The 22994-nt window shown below is 43.6% G+C and overlaps 1 protein-coding gene across 4 annotated transcripts in view; it reads right to left on the bottom strand.

The window, feature by feature from the left end:
• ABCG2 (ATP binding cassette subfamily G member 2 (JR blood group)) overlaps positions 1-22994 on the bottom strand; it is a 96950-nt gene that overhangs the window by 8655 nt on the left and 65301 nt on the right. For all 4 annotated transcript variants that reach the window (XM_027769860.1, XM_014585821.2, XM_006143253.3 and 1 more), the window contains exons 5-12: positions 22457-22571; positions 21259-21411; positions 17515-17672; positions 13749-13900; positions 11499-11600; positions 9983-10230; positions 5502-5584; positions 131-220 (exon numbers count right to left, since the gene is read on the bottom strand). In XM_027769860.1, the coding sequence (XP_027625661.1) occupies positions 131-220; positions 5502-5584; positions 9983-10230; positions 11499-11600; positions 13749-13900; positions 17515-17672; positions 21259-21411; positions 22457-22571 (1101 nt within the window). The remainder of the gene's footprint in view (positions 1-130; positions 221-5501; positions 5585-9982; positions 10231-11498; positions 11601-13748; positions 13901-17514; positions 17673-21258; positions 21412-22456; positions 22572-22994) is intronic.

The following is a 22994-nucleotide window of genomic DNA, read 5'->3' as shown; positions in this document are numbered from 1 at the left end:
CTCTCAACCACCACACCACCTGCTACCCTCTGAATAAATCATTCTTAAAATATAATAAAATACATAGCCCCTTACTGGTCCAAAAGCTGCAGGGCAGCCCCCTCCAGGGCGTCCTCCCAGACCTACTCACATAAAGAGCTTCTTCTCGACCACGAAGAGCTCCACGGCCGACACGCTGCTGAAGCACTGGTTGGTGGTCAGGAAGAAGAGCACCCCGGCTCTGCCGAGAGAGGGGGACAAAGGCGCCGCAGTCAATTCAGTGTTCAGCTCCATTTTCTTTTTCTTTTTCTTTTTCTTTAAATTTATTTATTTACATTCATTCACTGTACATCATTACAGCATACAAAATGAGATTTTTTTCCATCCAGAGTACATTGTATATTGGCTCAATCATGCACATCAACATACATGTTTTTGTCAACAAATAATTTTCCATTTCTCGCTTCCTGTATATTTTGCTTTAATTCCTCCATCCTTGATTCCCTGTCTCTTACCCTCTGCCATCTCCCACTCTGTCTCTGGTATCTATGTTTGCTTTCTATACTGTTTTTCCCCCACGTTTTGAGTCACCAAAGATCTTAATTAATCTAAATATTTTCATAGCACACACAGCAGATACATACATTTCTATGAACACAAGTCCAAATTTAGGCATAAGCCTCAGTGAGTAGAATGAACATCCTATAAAGTAGCACCTGGCTGGGGCTATATATCTTACTGCAGTCATCAAATAGGTATTTTTAATGTATTTTTTTTTAATTTCACAATAACAGTTTTAGTTTTTTGGGGTTTTTTTTCTGAAACTTTTAATTTTTTTTAACTTAATTTACATTCCACTCCATTTTCTACCCACCACACCCTAACAGATGATATCTTAGAAATAAAAGTGAAATTGAGGAACCAGCAGTTAGCTATGGCTATGTCGCTGGACTCCCAAGTAGTCGACCGCAGTTCATGTCCCAGACCTGGTGGCTTAAAACCTCATGCCAGGTGCGTGTGCGTGCGTGCCCAAGATCCTGAGAGGAGGATGGAGGAGAAGGGATTGCGGGGGGACCATCCCCCGTGGGGGGTGATTTCTCGCTTTCTGACTCTCTGTCTGTCTCTGTCTGTCAGGCAAGCACGCGCGCCCTATAGCGAAAAAACCTCTCAAAAAAAAAAGAAAAGAAAAGAAAAAGAAAAAAAGAAATAAAAGTGAAACTGATCTAGGGAAAAGAGGGAAGCAGGAACCCCTCAGGCATCAGCCCCATCCCTGAGGTCATCTACCCAGAGACCCTGGACTGCTTGCTGCACACTGTGAAATGCGGTCTCAGGCCCCTGCTCCACATCAGTCAGGGGCTGAAGACCCACACCTGAGGGGATGGTGCTTCGAAAGGGGGATTCGTGGAGTAGGGTCCTCATGATGGAATGAGTGCCCTTCAAACAGGAGAAACAGACCACAACACGCTCACTGCCACAGAAGGACACGGCGAGAAGGTGGCCACGTGCAAGCCAGGAGGACAGACCGCAGAGAACCGAACCATGTGGCACCCTGTCTCAGAATTCCAGACTCCAGAACTAAGAAAAAATAAATTTCCATTGTTTAAGCTATTTGATATACAGGATTTTATGGCAGAGAGCTAACATACATGACATATATAGGCCATAAAAATACCATCCTCTTGAATTCATACTAAAAAAGTGCCTAGTATGGGGGCCAGCAAATGGCGTAACAGTGATGTGGCTGAACTCCCACATAGTTGACAGCAGCTTGAGTTCTGGACCCGGCGGCTTAAAACTCACACCAGGCACGTGTATACACATGCCCACGATCCTGAGAGGAGCAATCGAGGAGAAGGGATTGTGGTGTGGCCATTCCCCTTGAGAGTTGATGTCTCACTTTCTGTCTCTGGCAAGCTTACATATACTCTAGCAAATTTCCTCTCCCTCTCAAAAAAAAAAAAAAAAAAAGCCAAGTACTATTCCTAATGCAAAAACAGACAATGGAGTGGTCAGCAGGTAGTATGGTAGTTAAGAGACTGAATTTCCACATGGCCCACCATGGTTCAAGTCCTGGACCTGGTGGCTTAAAAATCACACCGGCATGTGTGCATGCTCAAAATCTCAAGAGAAGGGATTGCAGCACGGCCATCCCCAAGGGGGTGGGGGATGTGATTTCTCACTTTCCCTCCCACTGTTTCTTTCTGTCTCTCTCTGGCAAATGTATGCACTCTACAGCAAAAATCTTAAAAAATAAAAAACAACAGACAGTGTAGGAAGCCTTGACCAACACCTCATTATATATACCCACCACACAACTACCACCAAAGCCTTCATAGAATCCTTGACACGATAAGGCAACCAACCTCTTACGTGGTCCCCGAAGTGCTCAAAAAAGAAAGTACTTATGTATACTGCAAACATTGTGCCCCTTCTTTTCTCAACCTGCAGCCAGCCAGGGTCACAGGCACACACATTTTTTAAGGTCACCGGGAAACCAAACCGCAGTCTCCCACGTGGCTCCCAGCACTGCACCTCCACAGCAGCACCAAGGCTAGGCTTGGCAGTGTTCATTCCTCAGAAAACTGATAAGACTTATAAAGGAAGCAGCTCAGTTCATCTACAACTGAAACGAGGATTTTACAAAATGATGCCAGCATCCCTGAGGCAGGGATGGACTTTCCTTCATACCTAAACAAGTTAAGGACTTGGAGGATGTGAGTAGAGATGAAAGAATATCATTTGAATGACATAAAAACAAGAACATATGCTTAGGAATGTAAACCCAAGTGAACAACACCAACTCTCTTCAAAGAAAAATATTCTCAGAGTAATTATTTAAATACTTACAGAACTAAAGGACCAGGGTATTTTAAAAGTAAGTACTTTGACAATAATGAAAATAGTGAATTTCAAAAACATGGGACATGGCAAAAATTCAGTTCTCTTTGTTTTCTTGCATCTATCTAACACTACAGTCATGTTCAGACTGCTGATTCTAAAACACTTTTTTTCATACACAGGATTCTGAAAAAAGCAGACAGTGAAAATACATATGACAATGTCCCTACAGAATGATTATGAAAAAGTAAATGGTGGGGACTAGCAGGTGGCATGGTGGTTAAGGGTGCTGGACTCCCACATGGCCGACCACAGTTCGAGTCCCAGACCTGGTGGCTTGCTTTCTCAAATTCTCTCTCTTTCTTCCTCTCTGGTCAAATTTAAATAAATAAAGTTAAATAAAATAATTACTTTTTTTAAAAAAAGAAAAGAAACAGTAGATGGTAAAATTTCTTTTAACTCTTATATTTTATTTTACACTGAAAATTTTAAATTATTTTTTATTGCCAGAGGGAACAAGAGAAAAACACAGACAGAGATGAGTGGGCTGTGGTCAAGCCACAATCCTTTTCCCTCTATTCCTCCTTCCCTACAGGATTTTGGGTACACACACATCCCCAAGTATTTTTCAAGCTGCCAGGACTGGGAATCGAACTGCAGTATGCTGGGTGAGATCTGGCTTCCTACGCGCAACAGCGCCAGCCATAAATTTTATTATTAAGGAACTAAATACACTGTAATTATTTGTTTTTTTTAAAAGATTTATTAAATTCCACTACTTATTAATTTGACAAGAGAGAGAGAGGGAAAGTGAGAAAGCAAGCTGCCAGGTCCGGGATTCAGACTGCAGTCAGTCATGTGAAAGCTTAGCACCTTAGCCACCTGGGGAGGGATGGCCAGGTCACAATCCCTCCTCCATTCTCCTAGGATCTTGGGTATGCACGCACACACACCCTGTGTAGGTTTTAAGCTACCAGGTCCAGGACCCAAACTGCTATATGGGAGGCCAAAGACATAACTATTCCACCACCTGCTGGTCCCACCTTCTCACATTTTCTCTCTGTCTTTCTCTGGCGAATGCATTATCCCTATGGCAAAAATTAAAAAAAAAAAAAAAAAAAAGCTGCTGCTGTGGAAGACAGTTTGGCATGTCTTCAAAAATATCATTGAACTATGAGGCCAGTAGGTGGCGTGCTGGTTAAGGGCACTGGACTTCCACATGGCTGCCTGCAGTTTGAGTCTCAGACCTGGTGACTCACTTTCTCACTTTTCCTCTCTCTCTCAGATTCTGTCCTTCTCTGGTCAAATTAAAATACAAAGTTAAATAAAAATTCTTTTTACAAAAACATAATAGAATTACCACTTGGTCCAATCGCTCTATATCAGGGTACACACCGAGAGCAGGGACTTGAACAGGTATTTGTATACCCACAGCAGCACTTCTCACAACAGCCAGAAGGTGGACACAATCCAGCAATTACGGGTCCATCACTGGGTGATGGATGAAGAAAATGTGGCACATATACACAGTGCAATTATTCAGCCTTATGAAAAGGAAATCTTGGGGACCAACTGTTGGCATAATGGCTATGTCACTGGACTCCCATGTCATCAACTGCGGTGCTAGTCCTGGACCTGGTGGCTTAAACTCATGCCAGGCGTGTGTGCATGCCCAGGATTCCAAGAGGAGAATGGAGAAGGGTTACTTTCTGTCTCTCTCGGTCTTTCTGGCACACACACGCACCCTATAGCAAAACCTCTCAAAAAAAGAAAAAAAAAAAGGAAATCTTGTCATCTGTAACACTATGGCTGGATCATGACAATTTCATGCTTAGGGAAAAAGGCCTGTCACCAAGGGACAGATGCTGTATGATCCACTGATGAGGTTCCTAGAGTAGTCAAATTCAGAGGCAGAAAATATGATGGTAGCCAGGGGTTGGGGGAGGTGGCATAGGGAGTTACTGAGTAATGGGTATGGAGATCCTATACAGGAAGACAAAGAAAGTTCAGGAATTGTACAATGATGGGAATATACCTAATGATACCAAAATGTCTATTTAAAATTAACTAAAAGGGTTAGACCATCCCATGGCATGGTAGTTAAGGTGTAGTGAAATCAGTCAATTTTATCTCCTGTATATAGTTCCTAAATTTTTGCCAGAGAGCGTGTGTGTATGTGAGTGTGTGTGTGTGTGTGTGTGTGATTGCAGAAGTGAGAGTGGGGAAAGAAAGCACCCTCCATCCCCACAAAATAGTCATGCCACAATCCCTTTGGGATTTTAGACATATAAAGGTGCTCAGCATTTTTAAAAAACTTTCAGTTATTTTTTGTAATTAAGATTTTTAACATTATTTCATTGTATTTGTTTATTTTTTTTAATTTGACCAGAAAAAGAGACAGAAACAGAAAGTAAGAAAGCAAGCAAGTTGCTAGGTCCAGGACTCAGTTCGCATCGTGGTCAGCCATGTGGGTGTCCAGCACCTTAACTACCATGTCACAGGCTGGCCCCAGCAGAAAGAACGTTATCTCTTCCATTCGGTTTCCAATTCGTTGGCTAACCCTACCCATCAATAAACAGTAACACTTTGTGCCTGTCTTAAACTCAAATTCTCAATGAATTCTCAAACGCTTAAACAAAGTAACAGCAAACATCCTCTCCAAATCAAGATCCAAATTGACTTACCTATTCTGGATTCCAGTACGATCATGTTTTAGACCAAAGAAGATGGCACCTATAACCAATCCCAGTATGACTGTGACAATTATCTTTTCAAAAAAAAAAAAACAAAAAAAGAAAGAAACAAAGTTTCAATTAGAGGTAAATATGTATACATACCATTTATTAGTTAATAACATCTATCTATGGTTACATAATCAGATCTCTCTGTGGAGATAAGCACTTTCAATGACTTGGCTCAAGTCCCAGTGAGAATATAAAGCAGAGTACATTCTTAGACTGCTTGCTAAATCAAACTGAAAAATCAAATTATCTGTGGTTTAGGGAGACTGATAGGACTAAAGCAGACAACTGGACACCCTAAGCTTCCTCCCAGGGCTCCACGAACAATGCCAGTTCGAGCCCCAGTCCAGGCTACCAAGCCCCTAAGAGTCATGGAAAGGGCAGAGTGAGGCGACCCACGAGCCAAGCTGTTTAGGATTAAAGTCCAAGAGACACTGAACCCAGAGTAAACTCTCGAGCTTCGTGCCAGTGAACACGCATAGTTTCACTTTCAAGAGGTTCAAACAAAAACAGGATGTCTTTACTCTTAAAAGTAAAAATAAATAAAATTTTGAAAATACACATACACACAAATTCCACAGGACAACTGTGCACGATAAGGAAAGGGGGGAGCCGTGGCCCGCCGGTCCATGCTCTGGGGAGTGCGTGCCTGGCCTGGGAAAGTGCACTGTCACTGTCACCGTCACCAAGCACTCCACAGCTTCCTCGGAGAGCATCTGGGAACTTCTCTCATCCGATTGCTAGTCATGCTTCTCCGCCGACCTCACCCACCTCCGGAGCCCGAGCTGCCAATGCTTGGCCGTCCCTACCTTCACCTATGTACTCTCCCTGGCTGGCTTCCGAGGGGACTAGACAAACATCACCTTAGTTTGTAGGACAAAAAGTCTCTTCTGAACACCGTAATAAATAGAGATAAGGGTTCTAATGATTTATGTTGAGGAAATTCTACCTTTTTTGTTTTGTTATTTTTATTTGCTATAGGGAGAGTATGCTCGCCAGAGAGAGACAGAGAGAAAGAGAGGAAAAGTGAGAAAGAACTCCCCAGGGGGGATGGCCACACCACAGGCCCTTCTCCTCCATTCTCCTCTTGGGATCTTGGGCATGCAATGCTCACGTAGCCATTGTGCTTTTCAGACTGCCAGGTCTGGGACTCAAACCCCACAGTCGGCCATGTGGTGTCCAGTTGCCTTAACCACTGTATCACTAGTTGCCCTCTACTTGTGGTCTTTATTAATGGCCTAAATAGTTACCTATTGAAAATAAAATATCCAGGACCAGCAGGTAGTGTGGTGGCTAAGGCGCTGGACACTCCATCATGGCTGACCATGGTTCAAGTCCTGGAGCTGGTGGCTTGGTTTCTCACTTTCCCTCTCTCTTTTTCTCTCTCTGTGTCTCTCTCTGGTAAAATTAAAATAAATGAATGAAAGAATAAATAAAATTTAAAAAATAAAAGAATAGAAAATATCCTACAGTATGTCTCAAAGTTCAAAAATGAAAAACAAACCAAAACAAAAGTCTTGACACTAAGGCCAGTAGTATGAAGACCTAAAGTAATCTGTCAAGCTCATTTCTGGAGGTCAGGAAGCAGAATGGTAGTCAAGGTGCTCGACTCCCACATGGCTGACTGTGGTTTGAGTCCTAGGCCTGGCAGCTTGCTCTCTCTCTCTTGTGAGTACACGAAAGAGCAAATCGAAAAATAGTAATAATGATAAATAACAATGAAATTAAATAAAAATAATTATTAAAACAAACAAACAAATGCTTCTGGCATGATACCAGCCAAAGTGGAATAACAGGACCAAGAACTGTGAATACACGTTGGAGAGACCATAGCCTGGAAAGAATATTACTTAAATGTCTCAGTTATGAGAAAGCCTTAAATTTCTTCTGCTAATATGACAGAAATTTGGGGGGGGATCCATTTCTTTGACATATTTTCATTACCCTCAAAATATAGTCTATTATTTCAACAGCTCAAGCTTCCTAACAAAATGCTGTTGACTCTTCTATGCTAACTGCTGGTCCCACACACAGTACAGCTTTTAGGAACAGTCAGACTTCAACTGGAAATTCCACTTGCTTTGTTTCTTCTGCACTCTAATTCGTTGTCTTCTAATAACCCTGTTGGTATTACCCTTGATGTTTCCCAAAGGCTTCAAAGTTTTAAAGTATATTCAAAGGCAGCTTTCACACTGACTGCACGACTCATCCCATAAACTTATCGTGTTTGTACAAGGTGTGTGCTTCCCTGTTATTCTTTCTTGCACCAAGAACAGAAAAACAAACAGGCACCCGTTATACAATGGAGCAGAGTGACCTCTGGCCTCTGTTTTTAATAGAATACAAAAGGGAAGATTCTCTAAATACCCTCTGCTGTATTTATTTAAATGGGTTAACAACTTGTGTTACAAGGGATGTTTATGGATGTCCCTAAAATGAAAATTAGCCCACAGTAAATATTTAATATGCCAATGGAAGTGCCAGATCTCCAGAAGACTGATAGTAATGCCTTCCCAAAAGATTAAAACCGCTGGCACCAAAAACGAACACTAAATCTTGATAAAGACCATTTGATCACGCTGGGATCTTCCAAATACAACCACTAGTTAAAAGCATTATCAGAGATCAAGGTCAAAACTGGTAAATAAATAACTAGTTCACACCAAAGTTCAGCTTTAAGACAATAGATACAAGATTTACCAACAAGAAGCCATAAAACATTTTACCAACGCCATGCTCAAAACTTGGAGAAGTAAAAAACATGTGAGAATATATTCCTCTTCTAAGACACGAGTCAGTAAACTATGGCCCACTGAGCTCATGAGGTTAAGAATGGTTTTGACATTTAAATGATTTCAAAAATCATTTCCTGCCATATGAAATCTATGTAAAATTCCTATGTCAGTATCCCTGAGTAAAGCTGTAGTGGAACACGGCCCTGTTCGTGCGTCTACGTGTTAGCCCTGACTGTTTCTGCCCTAAAATGGCAGAGCGGGTTACACGAGAAGCACAAAACCTGGTCTGCAAAAACCCCCAAATTATCGAGCACTTTACAAAAGAAAGTTGCCACCCCTGACCTCCACTATTATTCCAGTATTTACAAACCTGAATAAGAGTCTCCCCACTGGGCAGGTGCTCGGGGAGATACAAGGTTCTATTCTTACCAAGACTGTCACTGCTCTGAACTGTGATTCCTTTCCTGGAACCAAGTTCACGGAGGAGGCAAAGATACTGAACACGCAAAACTGGAGGCACTGGGCTCATGTGTGCATCAGAAGGAAACCGAGCATCAAAACATGCCGAATCTTGGGGCTGGCCGGTGGCTGGGGCAGTGGACTTCCACACGGCCAACTGTGATTCAAGTCCCAGACCTTTTGGCCTGCTTTCTCAATTCTCCGTGCCTCCCAGTCAAATTAAAAAATAATAACAATTAAGCAAATAATTATTTAAAAAGAAAGAAAGAAGAAGAGAAACCAGCATGTGGCACAGGGGTTAAAGGTACTGGACTCCCACATGGCTGACCATGGTTTGAGTCCCAGATCTAGCAGCTTGCTTTCTCACTTTCCCTCTCTCTCTAGCTCTGTCCTTCTCTGGTCACAGTAAGTAAATAAAGTAAAATTAAAAAAAAAAAGAAGAAAAGAAACAGGTAAGAATTGAAATTGTGCCCTGTTCAGAACTACCATCAGTGTGACTTCAATTAGATACTTATAAATCACCTTTATAGACAAGCAAAATTTAAGGCTTTTTCCAAATAAGACAAATCTACCACATAAGTCACAATTAAGAATAAACCCTAGGCCAGCCTAGGCCGACGTGATGGTTGAGGCACTGAACCCCACGTGACTGACTGTGTGGTTCAAGTCCCAGACCTGTACATCGGTATATGCCAAATATCCCAAAAAAGGAATGAATTGCAGCACGGCCATCACTTTCCCTCTCTTCCTGGGAAGTATACATGCCCTGTAACAAAAAAAAAACTAGCAAATGGGACCAGCAGACAACATAATGGTTATGTTGCTGGACTTCCACGGAGTCAACCTCAGTTCAAGTCCCAGACCCAGTGGCTTAAAACTCACACATATGCTTGCATGCCCAAAATTCCAAGAGGAGAATGGAGGAGAAGGGACTATGGCATGGCCATCCCCCCTGGGGAGTGATATCTTGCTTTCTGTCTGTCTCTCTGGACGGAACACATGTGCCCTACAGCAAAAATCTAGCTTTAAAAAAAAAAAAAGAAAAGCTATTCATACGTAAAATGTTACTCTTATGTGTTCTAATGACGGACTCTTCATCTCAGAGTGGGGACAACAGATACAAGCAAGGGTGGGTAGAAGATAAACGACCATAATGCAGACATTGTATCACAACCAAACTGTTCCCACACGTGTGTTTCACAGCACGATGATGAGAGTCTGCCAGATTACCTGAGCAATGGAGGCCTGGGGGTTACCCAGTAAGTTCTTGAATGAACGCCTGGAAATCCACTTGAGTTGATGACAAAAGGAGGTGGCATAGGCGATCTCCTTGAAGGCCACGCTCTTCTTTTTCTGACCCTGTGATAACTGATCTAATTCAGCCTTGGTTTCTGAGTAGAAGGAGGAATTGACGTAAAATTCTGCTAATTTTTCTATGAGTGGCTTGTCTCCCATGGCAGGCTCTTTGGTCTCCTTGACTTTGGAAAAAACATGGAAAGGAGAGGAAATATTATTATCAACAGAGCTGGATTAGCTCATTCTTCTGTGACCTCTTTCTTAGATTCTTCCCTAACATAGTATTCTTTTAAAAAAAAAAAAAGTCAGAGGGGGACCAGCAGTTGGCATAATGGCTATGTCACTGGGCTCTCATGTAGTTGACTGTGGCTCAAATCCCAGATCCGGTGGTTTAAACTCACGCCGGGTGCGTGTGCGTGCGTGCCCAAGATCCTGAGAGGACAATGGAGAAGGGAACGAGGTGTGGCCATCCCCCCTGGGGGGGGTGTGTGTGGTGATTTCTCACTTTCTGTCTCTCTGTTTCTCTCTGTCTTTCTGGTGAACACAGGCACCCTATAGCAAAAACCTCTCCAAAATTTTTTTTTTAAATGTCAGAGGGCATGTGTGTTCATAGGTAAGAGACAGGGAGAAACCATCCCCTAATGAGGCATGGCCCTGGCAAAGTGCCTTCTCCTCCATATCTCCAATCTGTCAAGATCTGTTGCACATATCCACATGCAACTAGCATGTTTTTCAAGCTGCCATGTCTGTAATGCAGACTGCATCATCACCCATGCGGGATCAAGCTCCCTTAACCACCAGGCCACAGAGCTGGCCCCTAACACTGTAATTCTATTTTTTTAGAGAGATTTTAGCTATAGGGTACATGTGCTCGCTGGAGAGAGAGAGACAAAAATGGAGAAATCATCTCCCAGGAGGGTCTGGTCATGCCACAATCTCTTTTCCTCCATTCTCCTCTCAGGATCTTGAGCATGCACATCCACATCCCCAGCATTAGTTTTAAGGTCCTGAGTCTAGGCCTCAAACTGTGGATGACTACGTGGAAGTCCAGAAACATACCCCTTATGCCATCTGCTGTCCCCACAAAGTCATCATTTCATCAGCCACCACATTGCCAAACTAAGCCAATACAATTAGACAAAAATTAAATAAATAAATAAATAAATAAATAAAAACCTGTGAATCTGGGCAGGTCTATAGCTAAGTGGTTAAGGACAACTGGGTCATATATGGCTAACCAAGTTCAAGTCCCAGTCCTGGTGCCTTAGAAAACATAGCAAGTATGTGCACGTGCATGCCTGAGTCCCAGAGGGTGAGAAATGAAGAAGGGACTGTGGCAGGACCAGGCCTCACCGTGTCTGTCATGACCTCCTCTCCGACCTCTGTCTCTGTCTCTCTTTGGTGAGTACAACTGAAAAAACCAATCTGTGAATCTAGCAAATTCACATACCGTCATGGTCCTCCTCTCTGTTCAATACCACAGCAGAAGAATCTCCATTAATGACGTCCAGGAAGAAGTCTGCAGGGTTGTTATAGGGCTCACAGTGGTAACCTAGGAAAGACGATAGCCCATGAGTACGAATTTCCATGGCCCAAAATAAAGTGGATTCCATTCCAGAAGGTGAGCAAGGTGAGGTGAGAAGACAGAATCTAACTTCTTCATCTGCTTTCTCTCCTGTTCCCTCAGTAAATGACTCTCCTCTTACATATCCGATCACACAACTTTCCCACAGCTGTGTCTCTCTGCCGAAGTAAGGCATATTGCGAACCATCCCTGGGCTCTCAGCACATCCTGCCTTGGTGGTTGGTCCATCCCTGGGCTCTCAGCACATCCTGCCTTGGTGGTTGGTCCTTACCTGTCATCACTCATGGGATCTGACCAGCTCTCATGATGCTCTGGGACTTATCAGTGCTTCTTAAAACACAAAAACTTAGCCTATGTGTGTTCCACTCTCTGGGTTCAACTAGGGAAGGCAGGAATGGCATTCCGTATTAGCAATGACTGCTTCTCCACCTACTAACTTCAGAAATTCAAATGATCTTTCGGGATGTCACAGCTCCAAAGAGAGCAAAAGCAAATCCCCAGAGCAGCACCGTGGGACCACGACCAGCACAGCAGCCCTGAACTCTCACCTCAACCTCGGTGGCACCATCACACTCAACTTGGCCTGAAGTCGGACTTCAGGTGCATGTTCCCTGACTTCCTCAGATCTGCATACACTTGGCTACTGCAAGTGATAGAGATTAAACAAAACTAACTTCACAAAGACAGCGAAGGGGCCAGCAGGTGGTGCACTAGTTGAGGCACTGGACTCCCACTTGGCCGACTACGGTTAGTCCTGGACCTGGAGGCTTGCTTTCTCACCTTCTCTCTCTCTCTCTCTCTCTTTGGTCAAGATTAAAATAAATAAATCCATAAGTAAAACTGAATAAATAACCTTAAAAAAGAAAAAGATAGCTGATGAATATTTACAGTTGTATTTGGGGCCATCTGAAAACCATTTACAATCATATCCAAGTACTTCCAAAATGAAACAGACTGCACAAGCCATTAAAAAGAGAATCGCATGTTTGAAATAAAAAGAACCAGGCAACCTAGAGCTATTAGAAACATCAGATTTAGGGCTAGGCACGCTGTTGACTATTGACAGATCACACACTCAAGACCCAAATCCGCAATCCAGTGTTACTAGACAATTCAGGAGAATCTCCAGATAAACCAACATCACATGCAAGGGGATGCATACTGGTGATACCTGGCCTGTTCTATGGTCAAGAAGACAATGATATTAGGCCTTCCCAGAAATGTTCAACCATCAGAAAATCTGGCGATGAGGGGCCAGCTGGTGGAATAGTGGTTAAGGGAGCTAGATTCCACATGGCCAGGTGTGTGATTCAAGTCTTAGACCTAGCAGCTTGAAAAATATGCAGAGTGTATGTGGGTATGTGTGTGTGTGTGTGTCCAAAAATCCTGAAAACAGAATGAAGAAGAAGGGATTGTGGCATGACCATTCCTCCTTGGGGTAGGGTAGGGGGGTGATTTCTTACATTTTCTCTCTCTTTTTCTCTCACGTACCCTATAGCAAAAAACAGGACTGGCTGAGTCCAATGCATCATTATTGCATTTTTTAGGGAACAGTCACCATAACTGGGAAGGGGAATAGATGTAGGCCTGGTAGAAAAAGTATGCACACAGGGACCAGTAGTTAGTGTAATGGCTATGTCACTGAACTCCCATGTAGCCGATAGCGGTTCGAGTCCAGGACCTGGTGGCTTAAACTCACGCCGGGCATGTGTGCATGCGTGCCCGAGATCCCAAGAGGAAAATGGAGAAGGGATTGCAGCATAGCCATACCATCTTGGGGGGTGATTTCTCGCTTTCTATCTCTCTGTCTCTCTCTGTCTTTCTGGTGAGCGCACACGTCCTATAGCAAAAACCTCTCCAAAAAAAAAAAAAAGAAAAGAAAAGAAAAATACACACACACACACACGCATGTTCAAACAGGAAGAACCCAACACAACCCAACACAACAAGCAAGTGCTGTAAAATGAGGGAAAATTTTAGTATTAAATAAGCAAAGGTGTCTAGAGTGGCCCAACCCGTGTCGGTCTTCCCAAGATCGACAGCATTCGGCCCCTTTTGCTCTCCTTCAGAATTCTACTTAAAGAATCTTATCTCATGAAAAAAAGTCAACCTTACCAGCTGATGAAAAGTAACCCAAAGCCTCCTGGGCAGGCCCATGAAACATAAGTCTTCCTGAGGCCAATAAGGTTAGGCTATCAAACAATTTGAAGATGGAGTATCGAGGCTGATGAATGGAGAAGATGATTGTTCGACCCTGTTTAGACATTCTAAGTTAAAAGTGAGAAAAGAAACAAGTTATTAAATTTCTGAAACGTACACTTCTCAACATAGTACTTTATTCTTGCTTTTAGATTATTCGTCCTGAGGTTAATCTGATGATCTCACACTAATCTCTCATTTCATATTATGCACCTAATACTTCGGGAGTTTAAATTCAAAGCTTTTATTTTAAAAGACCAGGGTTTCTTAAACTGTACTGCATGAAAGGCTTAGAAAAATCTCGTTTCAGTTTTTACAATATTGTTCTATGATAGTTCCAATATTACCATTTCCTTCATTTCATAGATAAGGCTTAAAGGGTTAAAGAACTGGCCAAGGTATCGCGGTACTGGGCAAGTCTGGGACTTGATCTCAGGTAATTCAATAACCATCAACATGCTAAACTACCTATTTAATGGAGGTACTGGTTTGAAGGTGACGTAAGTAGAGTATCAAAAGGCCTGATAGGAATAAGCTAAGAAGAGAGAGAAAAGAGACTTAAGACAAAGGGACAAGGAACAAGAGTGAAATAAAGCCCTAATCAGGGACCACCAGATGGCGTAACAGTTACGTTGCTGGACTCGCACATGGTCAACCGAGGTTCGAGTCCACTACAAGCAGCTCAATGTTGCAGAGCGTGGAGCTTGCACACCACGCATGAATGTGTGTGTATTGGTTTAGGGTAAAGAATCAAACTAAAGGACCAGCAGTTGGCATGGTGGTTAAGGTGCTGGATACTCCCACATGGCCAACCAAGGTTCAAGTCCCGGACCTGGCGGCTTCCTTTCTCCCTTTCCCTCTCTCGCTCTCTGTTGTCTCTCTCTGGTCAAATTAAAATAAATGAATGAATAAATAAAATTAAATAAATAATAATTTTTTAAAAAAAGAATCAAACTAAAAATGTCTGCTGCAACACCTGCCATTTCCCTTCACTGAGAAGCAGGAACCTTAGGCAGTAGTTAGGAGCTGTGAAAGTAACAAAATGGAACTGGGGGAGAGCCCTGTTATCAAATGTGGCCGGGGACCAATGGTTGCCCCACTGACTCCTGTCAGGGTCTCCTCCAGGGAAGCCTGGACTCCACTCAGACCTACAGCAACAGAGGCTGCACTTGAACAAGTCCCCAGTGGTGCATGTGCTTGGAGAGCCCGAGAAGGACAGTGCCAGACCTCTCCAGCAAGACCGAGCATGCACGTGTGCCACCAGCTCACTTTATGAAGAAAATATCCCAGCATGCCACATCAATGCAGCATTCTCTGCTGAACAGAGGTTACGGAGTTTTCAAAGTCATGACTATATTCTTTATCTTAACCAGAACGCCAAACCCACTGTGTAGCTCCTTTATTTGTAAGTACAACTGGCCCCTCACAGGTCAGATGTCTAACACCTTGGCTACCTTCCCATCTTCTTAGTTCTCTCCTAGCACAGGGCTGCTAACAAAGGTACAGGCATTAAAGCAAGCATAGGAGTGAGCGGGAAGAACCCACATGAAGGTATAGTGTCTCCTAGGTTGGAAAACGGAGCAGAAGGAAATTTCCAGGCTGAGGGAGTGGCCGGAGGCATTGGGAGATCGATTACATTGAACAAGTAAATGAAGCAACTGAAGTGAGTAAATATATTAGATAATGGGAAACAAGTATACCACTATCTCAAAAGTCATTCACAGGAACCAGCAGTTAGCATAATGGCTATGGCGCTGGACTCCCACGTAGTCGACTGTGGTTCGCATCCCGGACCCGGTGGCTTAAAACTCACGCTGGGCGCGTGTGTGTGCATGCCCAAGATCCCGAGAGGAGAATGGAGGAGAAGGGATTGCGGCGTGACCATCCCCCTGGGGGGGTGATTTCTCACTTTCTGTCTCTATGTCTCTGTCTGGCGAGCGCACGCGCCCTATAGCAAAAATCTCTCAAAAAAAAAAGTCATTCACAAACGTGAAAAGAATAAAGACTAAAAAGGAACACTGAAGTGTTAGATTGGAATTGGAAATATTATTATGGGGGGGTCAGTCAGAGGCATGGTGATTAGGGTGGCTAGATTTCACATGGCCAACTCGGTGGTTTGAATCCAGACCTGGTAGTTTGAAAAACACCCCAGGCATGTGTGTGTGTGTCCAAACTCCTTGCAAGAATGGAGAAGGGACTTTAGCATGGCCATCCATCTGGAAAGTAATTTCTCACCTCCATCCCAATTTCTCTCAGGCAAGCACACATACCCAATGGCAAAACAAAACAAGAAACAACCAAAAAAGAAATTATGAACTCATGGGCATACACACAGACACTAAAAGGTACTATTTCTTAAAGAATTATTTATTTGAATTCATTTACTATTATTTTTTAATTTTGCTGTAGGGCTTGAGCACTAACCAGAGAGAGAGTGAGAGAGAGAGTGAAAAAGCAAGCCACGAGGTCTGGGACTCGAACCATGGTCGGCCACGTGGGAATCCAGCACCTTAACCACCATGCCACCTGCTGGCCCCAATACACTAATATTTATAATGTGTATTTGCATGTGTCTTTTTGTTATTTTTGTCAGGAAGTGTGCGCATTCATGTGACCTGGTTGGGAAGGAGCAATGCACAATGGGGGGGGGGGGGGTGTCAAACCACAATCCTTTCTCCTCCATTATTCCTTTTCAGATTTTAAGCAGGCACATACTTGCACATGGAATATTCAAGTCACCAGGCCTGGAATACGAACATGGCTGGCTCTGTAGGACCCAGCTCCACGTGCACGATGCTTAAACGCTAGCCTAGGGCCTACCGAGGTCTACATATCCAACTGCCACACACCCAATTCCACTTCATGTTCTTTTCCAACTGGAAAGGGCTAAACCGTATCCCCTAAAAACACACACGCTGGGACCAGCAGATGGCGCAATGGTTACGTCGTTGGACTCCCACATAGTTGAGTCCCAGACCCAGAGGTTTAAAAAAGGGAAAAACTCACACAAGCTGCACGTGCACACATGTCCAAAATCACGAGAATGGAGAGGGACTGCAGTGTGGCCATCCTCCCTGGGGAGCGGGGAGGGGGTGCTTTCTTGCTTTGTTTCTCTGGCAAGCACAAGAGCCCTCTATAGCAAAAAAATCTCTCAAAAACAAAACAAACAAAAACAAAAACAAAAACACAACTCCCCAGTACCTCGAAAAGTGACAGTATCTGGGGACAGTCTTTAAAGAGGTGATTAGGTTAAACATGGTCAACAGTAGGCCTTAATCTAATCTGATGGTATCTTTACAAGAGGTTTCAAGGACACAGCCACACACAGAGGAAAGAGGAAGTGAAGACACAGGGAGGAGAAAATCTTCCACAAGCCAAGGACAGAGGTGTTTATTCTCACACCCTGACCTCAGACCTCAACCTCCACAACTCTAAGGAAATACCTTTGTTTGCTTACTCCACTTTGGCATGACAACCCAAGCAAACTGTCCCAGGAGCCACCACAGCCAGCCTTCTTCCTCTTTGTGTCTCTTGTTCACACTTATTTCCTATTTGGCCGTTTCCCCCCAGCAAAGAAGGAAGGACGGACTTCCGCGTCTCCTGCACCGAGAGCAGTGTCTGGCACACGGGGAGAGGCGAACGGATTTTAGCTGCACGGAGGAATGGTGCCCTGAACATTCACCTCTTGAGGAGCAGAAGGACAGCGTTGGCTGTGCTGGAGTCTAAGCCAGTTGTGGGCTCATCCAGGAACAAGATGGAAGGGTCGGTAATCAGCTCCATTCCTATACTGGTCCTTTTTCTTTCTCCTCCAGACACACCACGGATAAACTGAGTTCCAACCTGAATCTCAGACAGAATCATTAGCAGCACTGACACAGCACCCCTGCCAGGAGGCACAAGCAGCACTGACACAGCACCCCTGCCAGGAGGAGCTCTGAGCACGTGCTGGCCCGAAGGAGACATGTCGTTATCTCGTCCTTGTTTATTCTGAAGGGCAAAGAAATGAATCCCTAGGGGGGAAGATCTAGGTAGGTCAGAGCTAGCAGGGGCTAAGCCCGATATGAAACCTAAGCTTTTAGCACTTCTGTTTTTTCCTTATCAAGTCAAACATTTAGGGATTTTTTTTAGAAATTATTTTATTTAAATTTATTTATTTTTAATTTGACCAGAGAGAGACAGAGTGAGGAGAGGGTCAGAGTGAAAGAGAGGAAAGAGAAAGAGAGAGAAAATAAGAAAGCAAGCAGCTAGGTCAAGGACTCAAACCATGGTAGGCCATGTGGGAGTCAGGCACCCTTAACGACCATGCCACCTGCTGGTCCCCAAACATTTAGTTTTAAGATTCTACATTAGAGTGAAAAAAGAGATGGCCCTGACATAGTGAAATCAGCCTAGAACCTTAAATATATATCTACCCAACAGATTGGAGAGGAGGCCCAGCTCTCTACCTTGGTAGCTAAGGAAGCTGGATCCCACATGGACAACTGCATGGTTCAAGTCCCGGACCTGGTACCTTTAAAAACATGTTAGGCACTTGTGTATGTATGTCCAAGATCTTGAAAGGGGGTGTGACATGGAGAGGAGACTGCAGTGTGACTGTCCCCTGTGCTTTCTCTGCTCCCTGTCACTTTGTCTCTCACTGGAGAGCACATTCCCTATGGCGAAAGAAGAAACAAAACAGCTATCGAGGGCTGGCTCCATGGCACAGCAGTTAACACCCTGCTCAAGTGAACCCAGATGCTACAGGAGCACTGTGGGTTCGGATCCCCAGCTTGGCCAGCCTGAAGAACTCTGGGCAGGTGCCTGAGTGTGGGCTGGAGGGTGAAGGAAGGAATCACAGCGTGACCAGACCTGTCTGTATGGAAGACACTGGAGACCATGTGGGAAATGTGCTGAGCACAGGGTCGACGTGACCAATGATACAAATGCACTGTTAATTGTGTCAGTTGATAATAAGTAGTATTGCAGTCATGTAGGCAAGTGTTTTCAGTTTTTACATATGAATAATATATATTCACGGTAAACTATCTTATGACTTTCATTTAGATACTTCATCAAGAAGGGCCAACATGTGGCACAGCGGTTAGGTGCTAAATTCCCACATGGCCAATGGCAGATCAAGTCCTGGATCTGGTGGCTTACTCTCCCTCTGTTTCTGGTGAGTACATGTGCCCTATAGCAAATTTAAAACTTAATAATAATAAATAAAAGTAAATAAATAATTCTAAAAAAAATAAAATCAGCAAGAAAAGCAGCAATTGTGTTATAAAGGTAAAAACTAGGGGGACAATGCCATGGCCTGGTGGTTAAGGAAGTCAGATTCCAGATGGTTGATTGCATGGGTTGAATCTTGGCCCTGGTGGGATGAAAACATGCTGGGCGCATGTATGTGCATGCCCAAAATCCCAACAGGATGGAGAAATGGAGAAGGAATTTAGGCATGCCCACACCACAGGAGGAGGTGCGTTCTCCCTCTTCTTTCTCTCCTTCTGTCTCTCAGTCCTCTGTCACAACTAAAAGAAAGGAAGAAAACTGGGAGACCCACGTGAGCGATATTAGTAACCATGCTATTATATTAATGACACTACAATCATGTCATTACTATGGTAACCGGGCCATTCTCCCTACATTTAGGTTATGTTTACCTTTAAAAGAAATGAAAAACATCTACTGAATTGTTTCAATCAACTAGTTAAATAAACGCTAGGACATCAGTAACTGTGCTTGCAATATAGTTTCCCTGGAAATCCAACCAAGCAACTTACAGCATTGACTACCTGAAGGTAAGGATGAAAGTGGAAGAAAGTGCTTTACTGGCAAATCAAAATCAAATCATCAGAACCAAAAAAGAAAACCCAGTCCTTGGGACCAGCAGATGGCATAATGGTTACGTCACTTGACTCCCACATAGTTGACAGCAGTTCAAGTCCTGGACCCAGGGGCTTAAAACTCATGCTGGGCGTGTGTGCACGTGTGCCCAAAATCCCAAGAGGAAAACAGAGGAGAAGGGATTGTGGCATGGTCATCATGTGGGGGTGATTTCTTGCTTTCTGTCTCTCTAGTGAGCACATGCACGCTATAGCAAAAATCTCTCACAAGAAACAAATAAAAAAGATGGGGCCAGTTGGTGGTGTGGTGGTTAAGGCACTGGATGTCCCCAAATAGCCCACCACAGTTCGAGTCCTGGACCTAGTGGCTTTTTTTTTTCCTTTCCCTTCCCCTCCTCCAACGTCAAAACTAAAATAAATAAATGAATAAATAAAACTAGATAAATAATTATTTAAAAAAGAGAAAGAAATAAGAAAGAAAAGCCAATCTTCAGAAAACGAGTAACTCTGCCCTTTCAGAGTTATTCTTCCAAATAAAATCAGCACAATACACCTTACATGAAAGACAGGAGTTACATTATGAAGTAAAGTAGCAGCACGTAGGACACCCCATTCTTCACAACCTCTAAGAAAAATTATCACAGGGATTAAACCATAGTCATTACAGTCTAAAAAGCTCATTTTCATCCGGAAGTTCCAAATGTCTTCTTAGCCAATATTCCATATCTGGTAGTCAGCTGTAAATTTCACTCATTCATCTCATTTTCTCCTCCTGATCCTGCACAACCCACAAAACGACTTGTTACTTTGTCTCTATGCCACAACTGCATTTCTCACACCTAGGTGAGCTGGACCTACAGCAAATACTAGCAAGAAAAAGGGAGGGAGAGAGGGAGTGACAGGATGGGAGACAAAAGTGCCAAGCAAGGGCCACAGAAAAATAACTCCGACACTACACGAATCAAAAATCAATTCTATTTTAACTGAATTTTAAAAGCCAAATTATAGCAAGCGAAGCATACAGGGCAAGAATCTTTGGATTGCAGAAACAGACCCCAAAAGCGATGGAACAGGGGCCAGCAGGTGGTATGATGGTTTAGGGCAACCGTGGTTCGTCTTTGGACCTGGCAGCTTGCTTTCTCACTTTCCCTCTCTCTTACTCTCTCGCTCTCTCTCCTCAAATCAAAATCAGTAAAATAAATAAATTAAAAAAAAAAAAAAAGCAAGCAATGGAACAAATTCCCTGGAGAAGCCGAGGGAGAAGAAGAACAGCTGAGAGGGGGAAGAGAAAAAACAGAAGAAGGAAAATCGGTGCAATGACATTGAATGAGACACCACTTATATGTGGTGGGGTGGGGACGGCACAGGGAAAAGGCCACATGATGAACGCTCACACACGAGACCACACCAACACACCACCACATTTTGTCCTATTAGGTTTTCCAAGTTAATGTCCACCTTCCTATGATGTGACTTGTCCCATTTCTCACTGGTACAGAAAGTTGCCACGTTAGGCCACAAGCCTAGGAAACTTCGAGTAAGAATGGCATTACCCTTACAGAGGAGGTTCTACTGGCCGGCTAGGATGCCGTATGTTTTACCTTAGAATCTGCCACTTTATCCAGACCCAACTCTTGAATGACCTTGTTGATCCGCTCATTTTTTTCACGATTGGTCATAGTCGTTGGAAGCCGAAGAGCTGCGGAGAACTGTAAATTTTCTCTCACCGTCAGCGTTCCCATGACGACATCATCCTTAAGGCAGAATGACATTGCAGTGAGACACCGAGATTCTTTTCCAAGATCATCGCTCTTTGGTATGTGCAACTTCATCCACAAAAATAACATGCCTCAGGTAGAGTTTCAGCTAGTGATAAACTATCAGCTCTACAAGTTGCAAACACTCCCTTATGCAGAAGAAGGCGGCAAAGCCTGATAGGATCATCTCCACCCCCCATCTTCACACTAAAATAGAGCACAGTTCTGTAATCATGACTGCAGCAAACATTCCTAGACTGCTTTTTATAAAGATTTGCCAAACATCTGGTAAGGTATTGGGAGAAGAAAGGCAAAGGGCGGGTAAAAAGGACATCAAAGGAATCTTCGAGATGACAGAACAACTGAGATTGGCATCATTGCCTTTACAAGGGTCATAGTCCAGATCTTCCCTGCCCTTCCATTTAACAGCACCCTGGGCCTCGTGGGAGATTATGAAAAGCTGGTTAAAAGAATGTTGGTTCCCTTGAGTCAGCTGGTGTCATGGTGGTTAAGGTGGCTGGATCCCTACATGGCCAACTACCTGGTTCCAGTCCTAGACCCGGTAGGAGCTTGGAAAACAAACCAGGTGCATGTGTGTGCATGCCCCAAATCCCAAAAGAACGGAGGAAAAGGGACTACAATGTGGCCATCTGCTGGAAGGTGCACTTCTCTCTCTCAGTCTCTCTCTCTCTCTCGTGAACGCATGTACCTTATAGCAAAAAATAAAATAAAATAAAAAGTCAGTTCCCCTTAAGCACAGCAGTTGGGAGCACTGGATTCCACAGGCCTTACCATGGTTTGATTCCCAACCCTGGAGGCCTGGGAAACACACTGGGTTGTGAGCCAGGTTAGGCCGGAACCCGACAAAGGGAGAAATAAAGGAGGGAGAGTCGCAGGGTGATCATACCCTTTCGCTCTTTCTTGCTCTCTCTCTGTGAGACAATGCACCCTCTGGCAGTAAGAAAAGAGAAAGAGAACAAGGAAACACACTGGGCTGTCAGGCGCGTCCCTATCCGACCCAGAGGAGCCTACGAATACTCACCTGTACCACGTAACCTGAGTTACATTTAAAATTGGAAGGGCGAGGTGCTCCATTGATCAGGACGTCTCCAGATAATCCGTGTGGATCCTTCCTTGCAGCTAGGACATCTAACAACCTACAAAGGACATACATGTCAGGGTTTCTTTTCCTCCAACATACCTCTCAGCTACTCTGAATCCATATTCTGCTCAATATGTCAGGGTTTCTTTTCCTCCAACATACCGTATTCTCAGCTACTCTGAATCCATATTCTGCTCAAGTGAGAAAAGTAACTGGTCAAGAAATCCTATGACTTAACTGAAATTTACACACATTTTTACTTTTCCACCTTTCTTTTTTCATCATATGCTACAATAAAGTGCAAAAAAACTAAAAGCTAGATACTACTTGCTAATTTAACATAAAACTCCTAAATAGGCCTCCAGGCTGGCTGCCCTTGGTGGCCCCAACAGTTATCTAGGACTCACAGCCCTCACCTATAGCTTCTACTCCATCGCCCACCTTTTTTTTTTTTTTTTTTTTAGAGTTTTTTCTTTTT

Source organism: Tupaia chinensis, unplaced genomic scaffold (assembly GCF_000334495.1).
Source record: "Tupaia chinensis unplaced genomic scaffold, TupChi_1.0 Scaffold000094_1, whole genome shotgun sequence".
Lineage (NCBI taxonomy): Eukaryota > Metazoa > Chordata > Mammalia > Scandentia > Tupaiidae > Tupaia > Tupaia belangeri.
The sequence above is the reverse complement of the archived record's forward strand: the minus strand, read 5'-3'. Positions and strand labels throughout refer to the sequence as shown.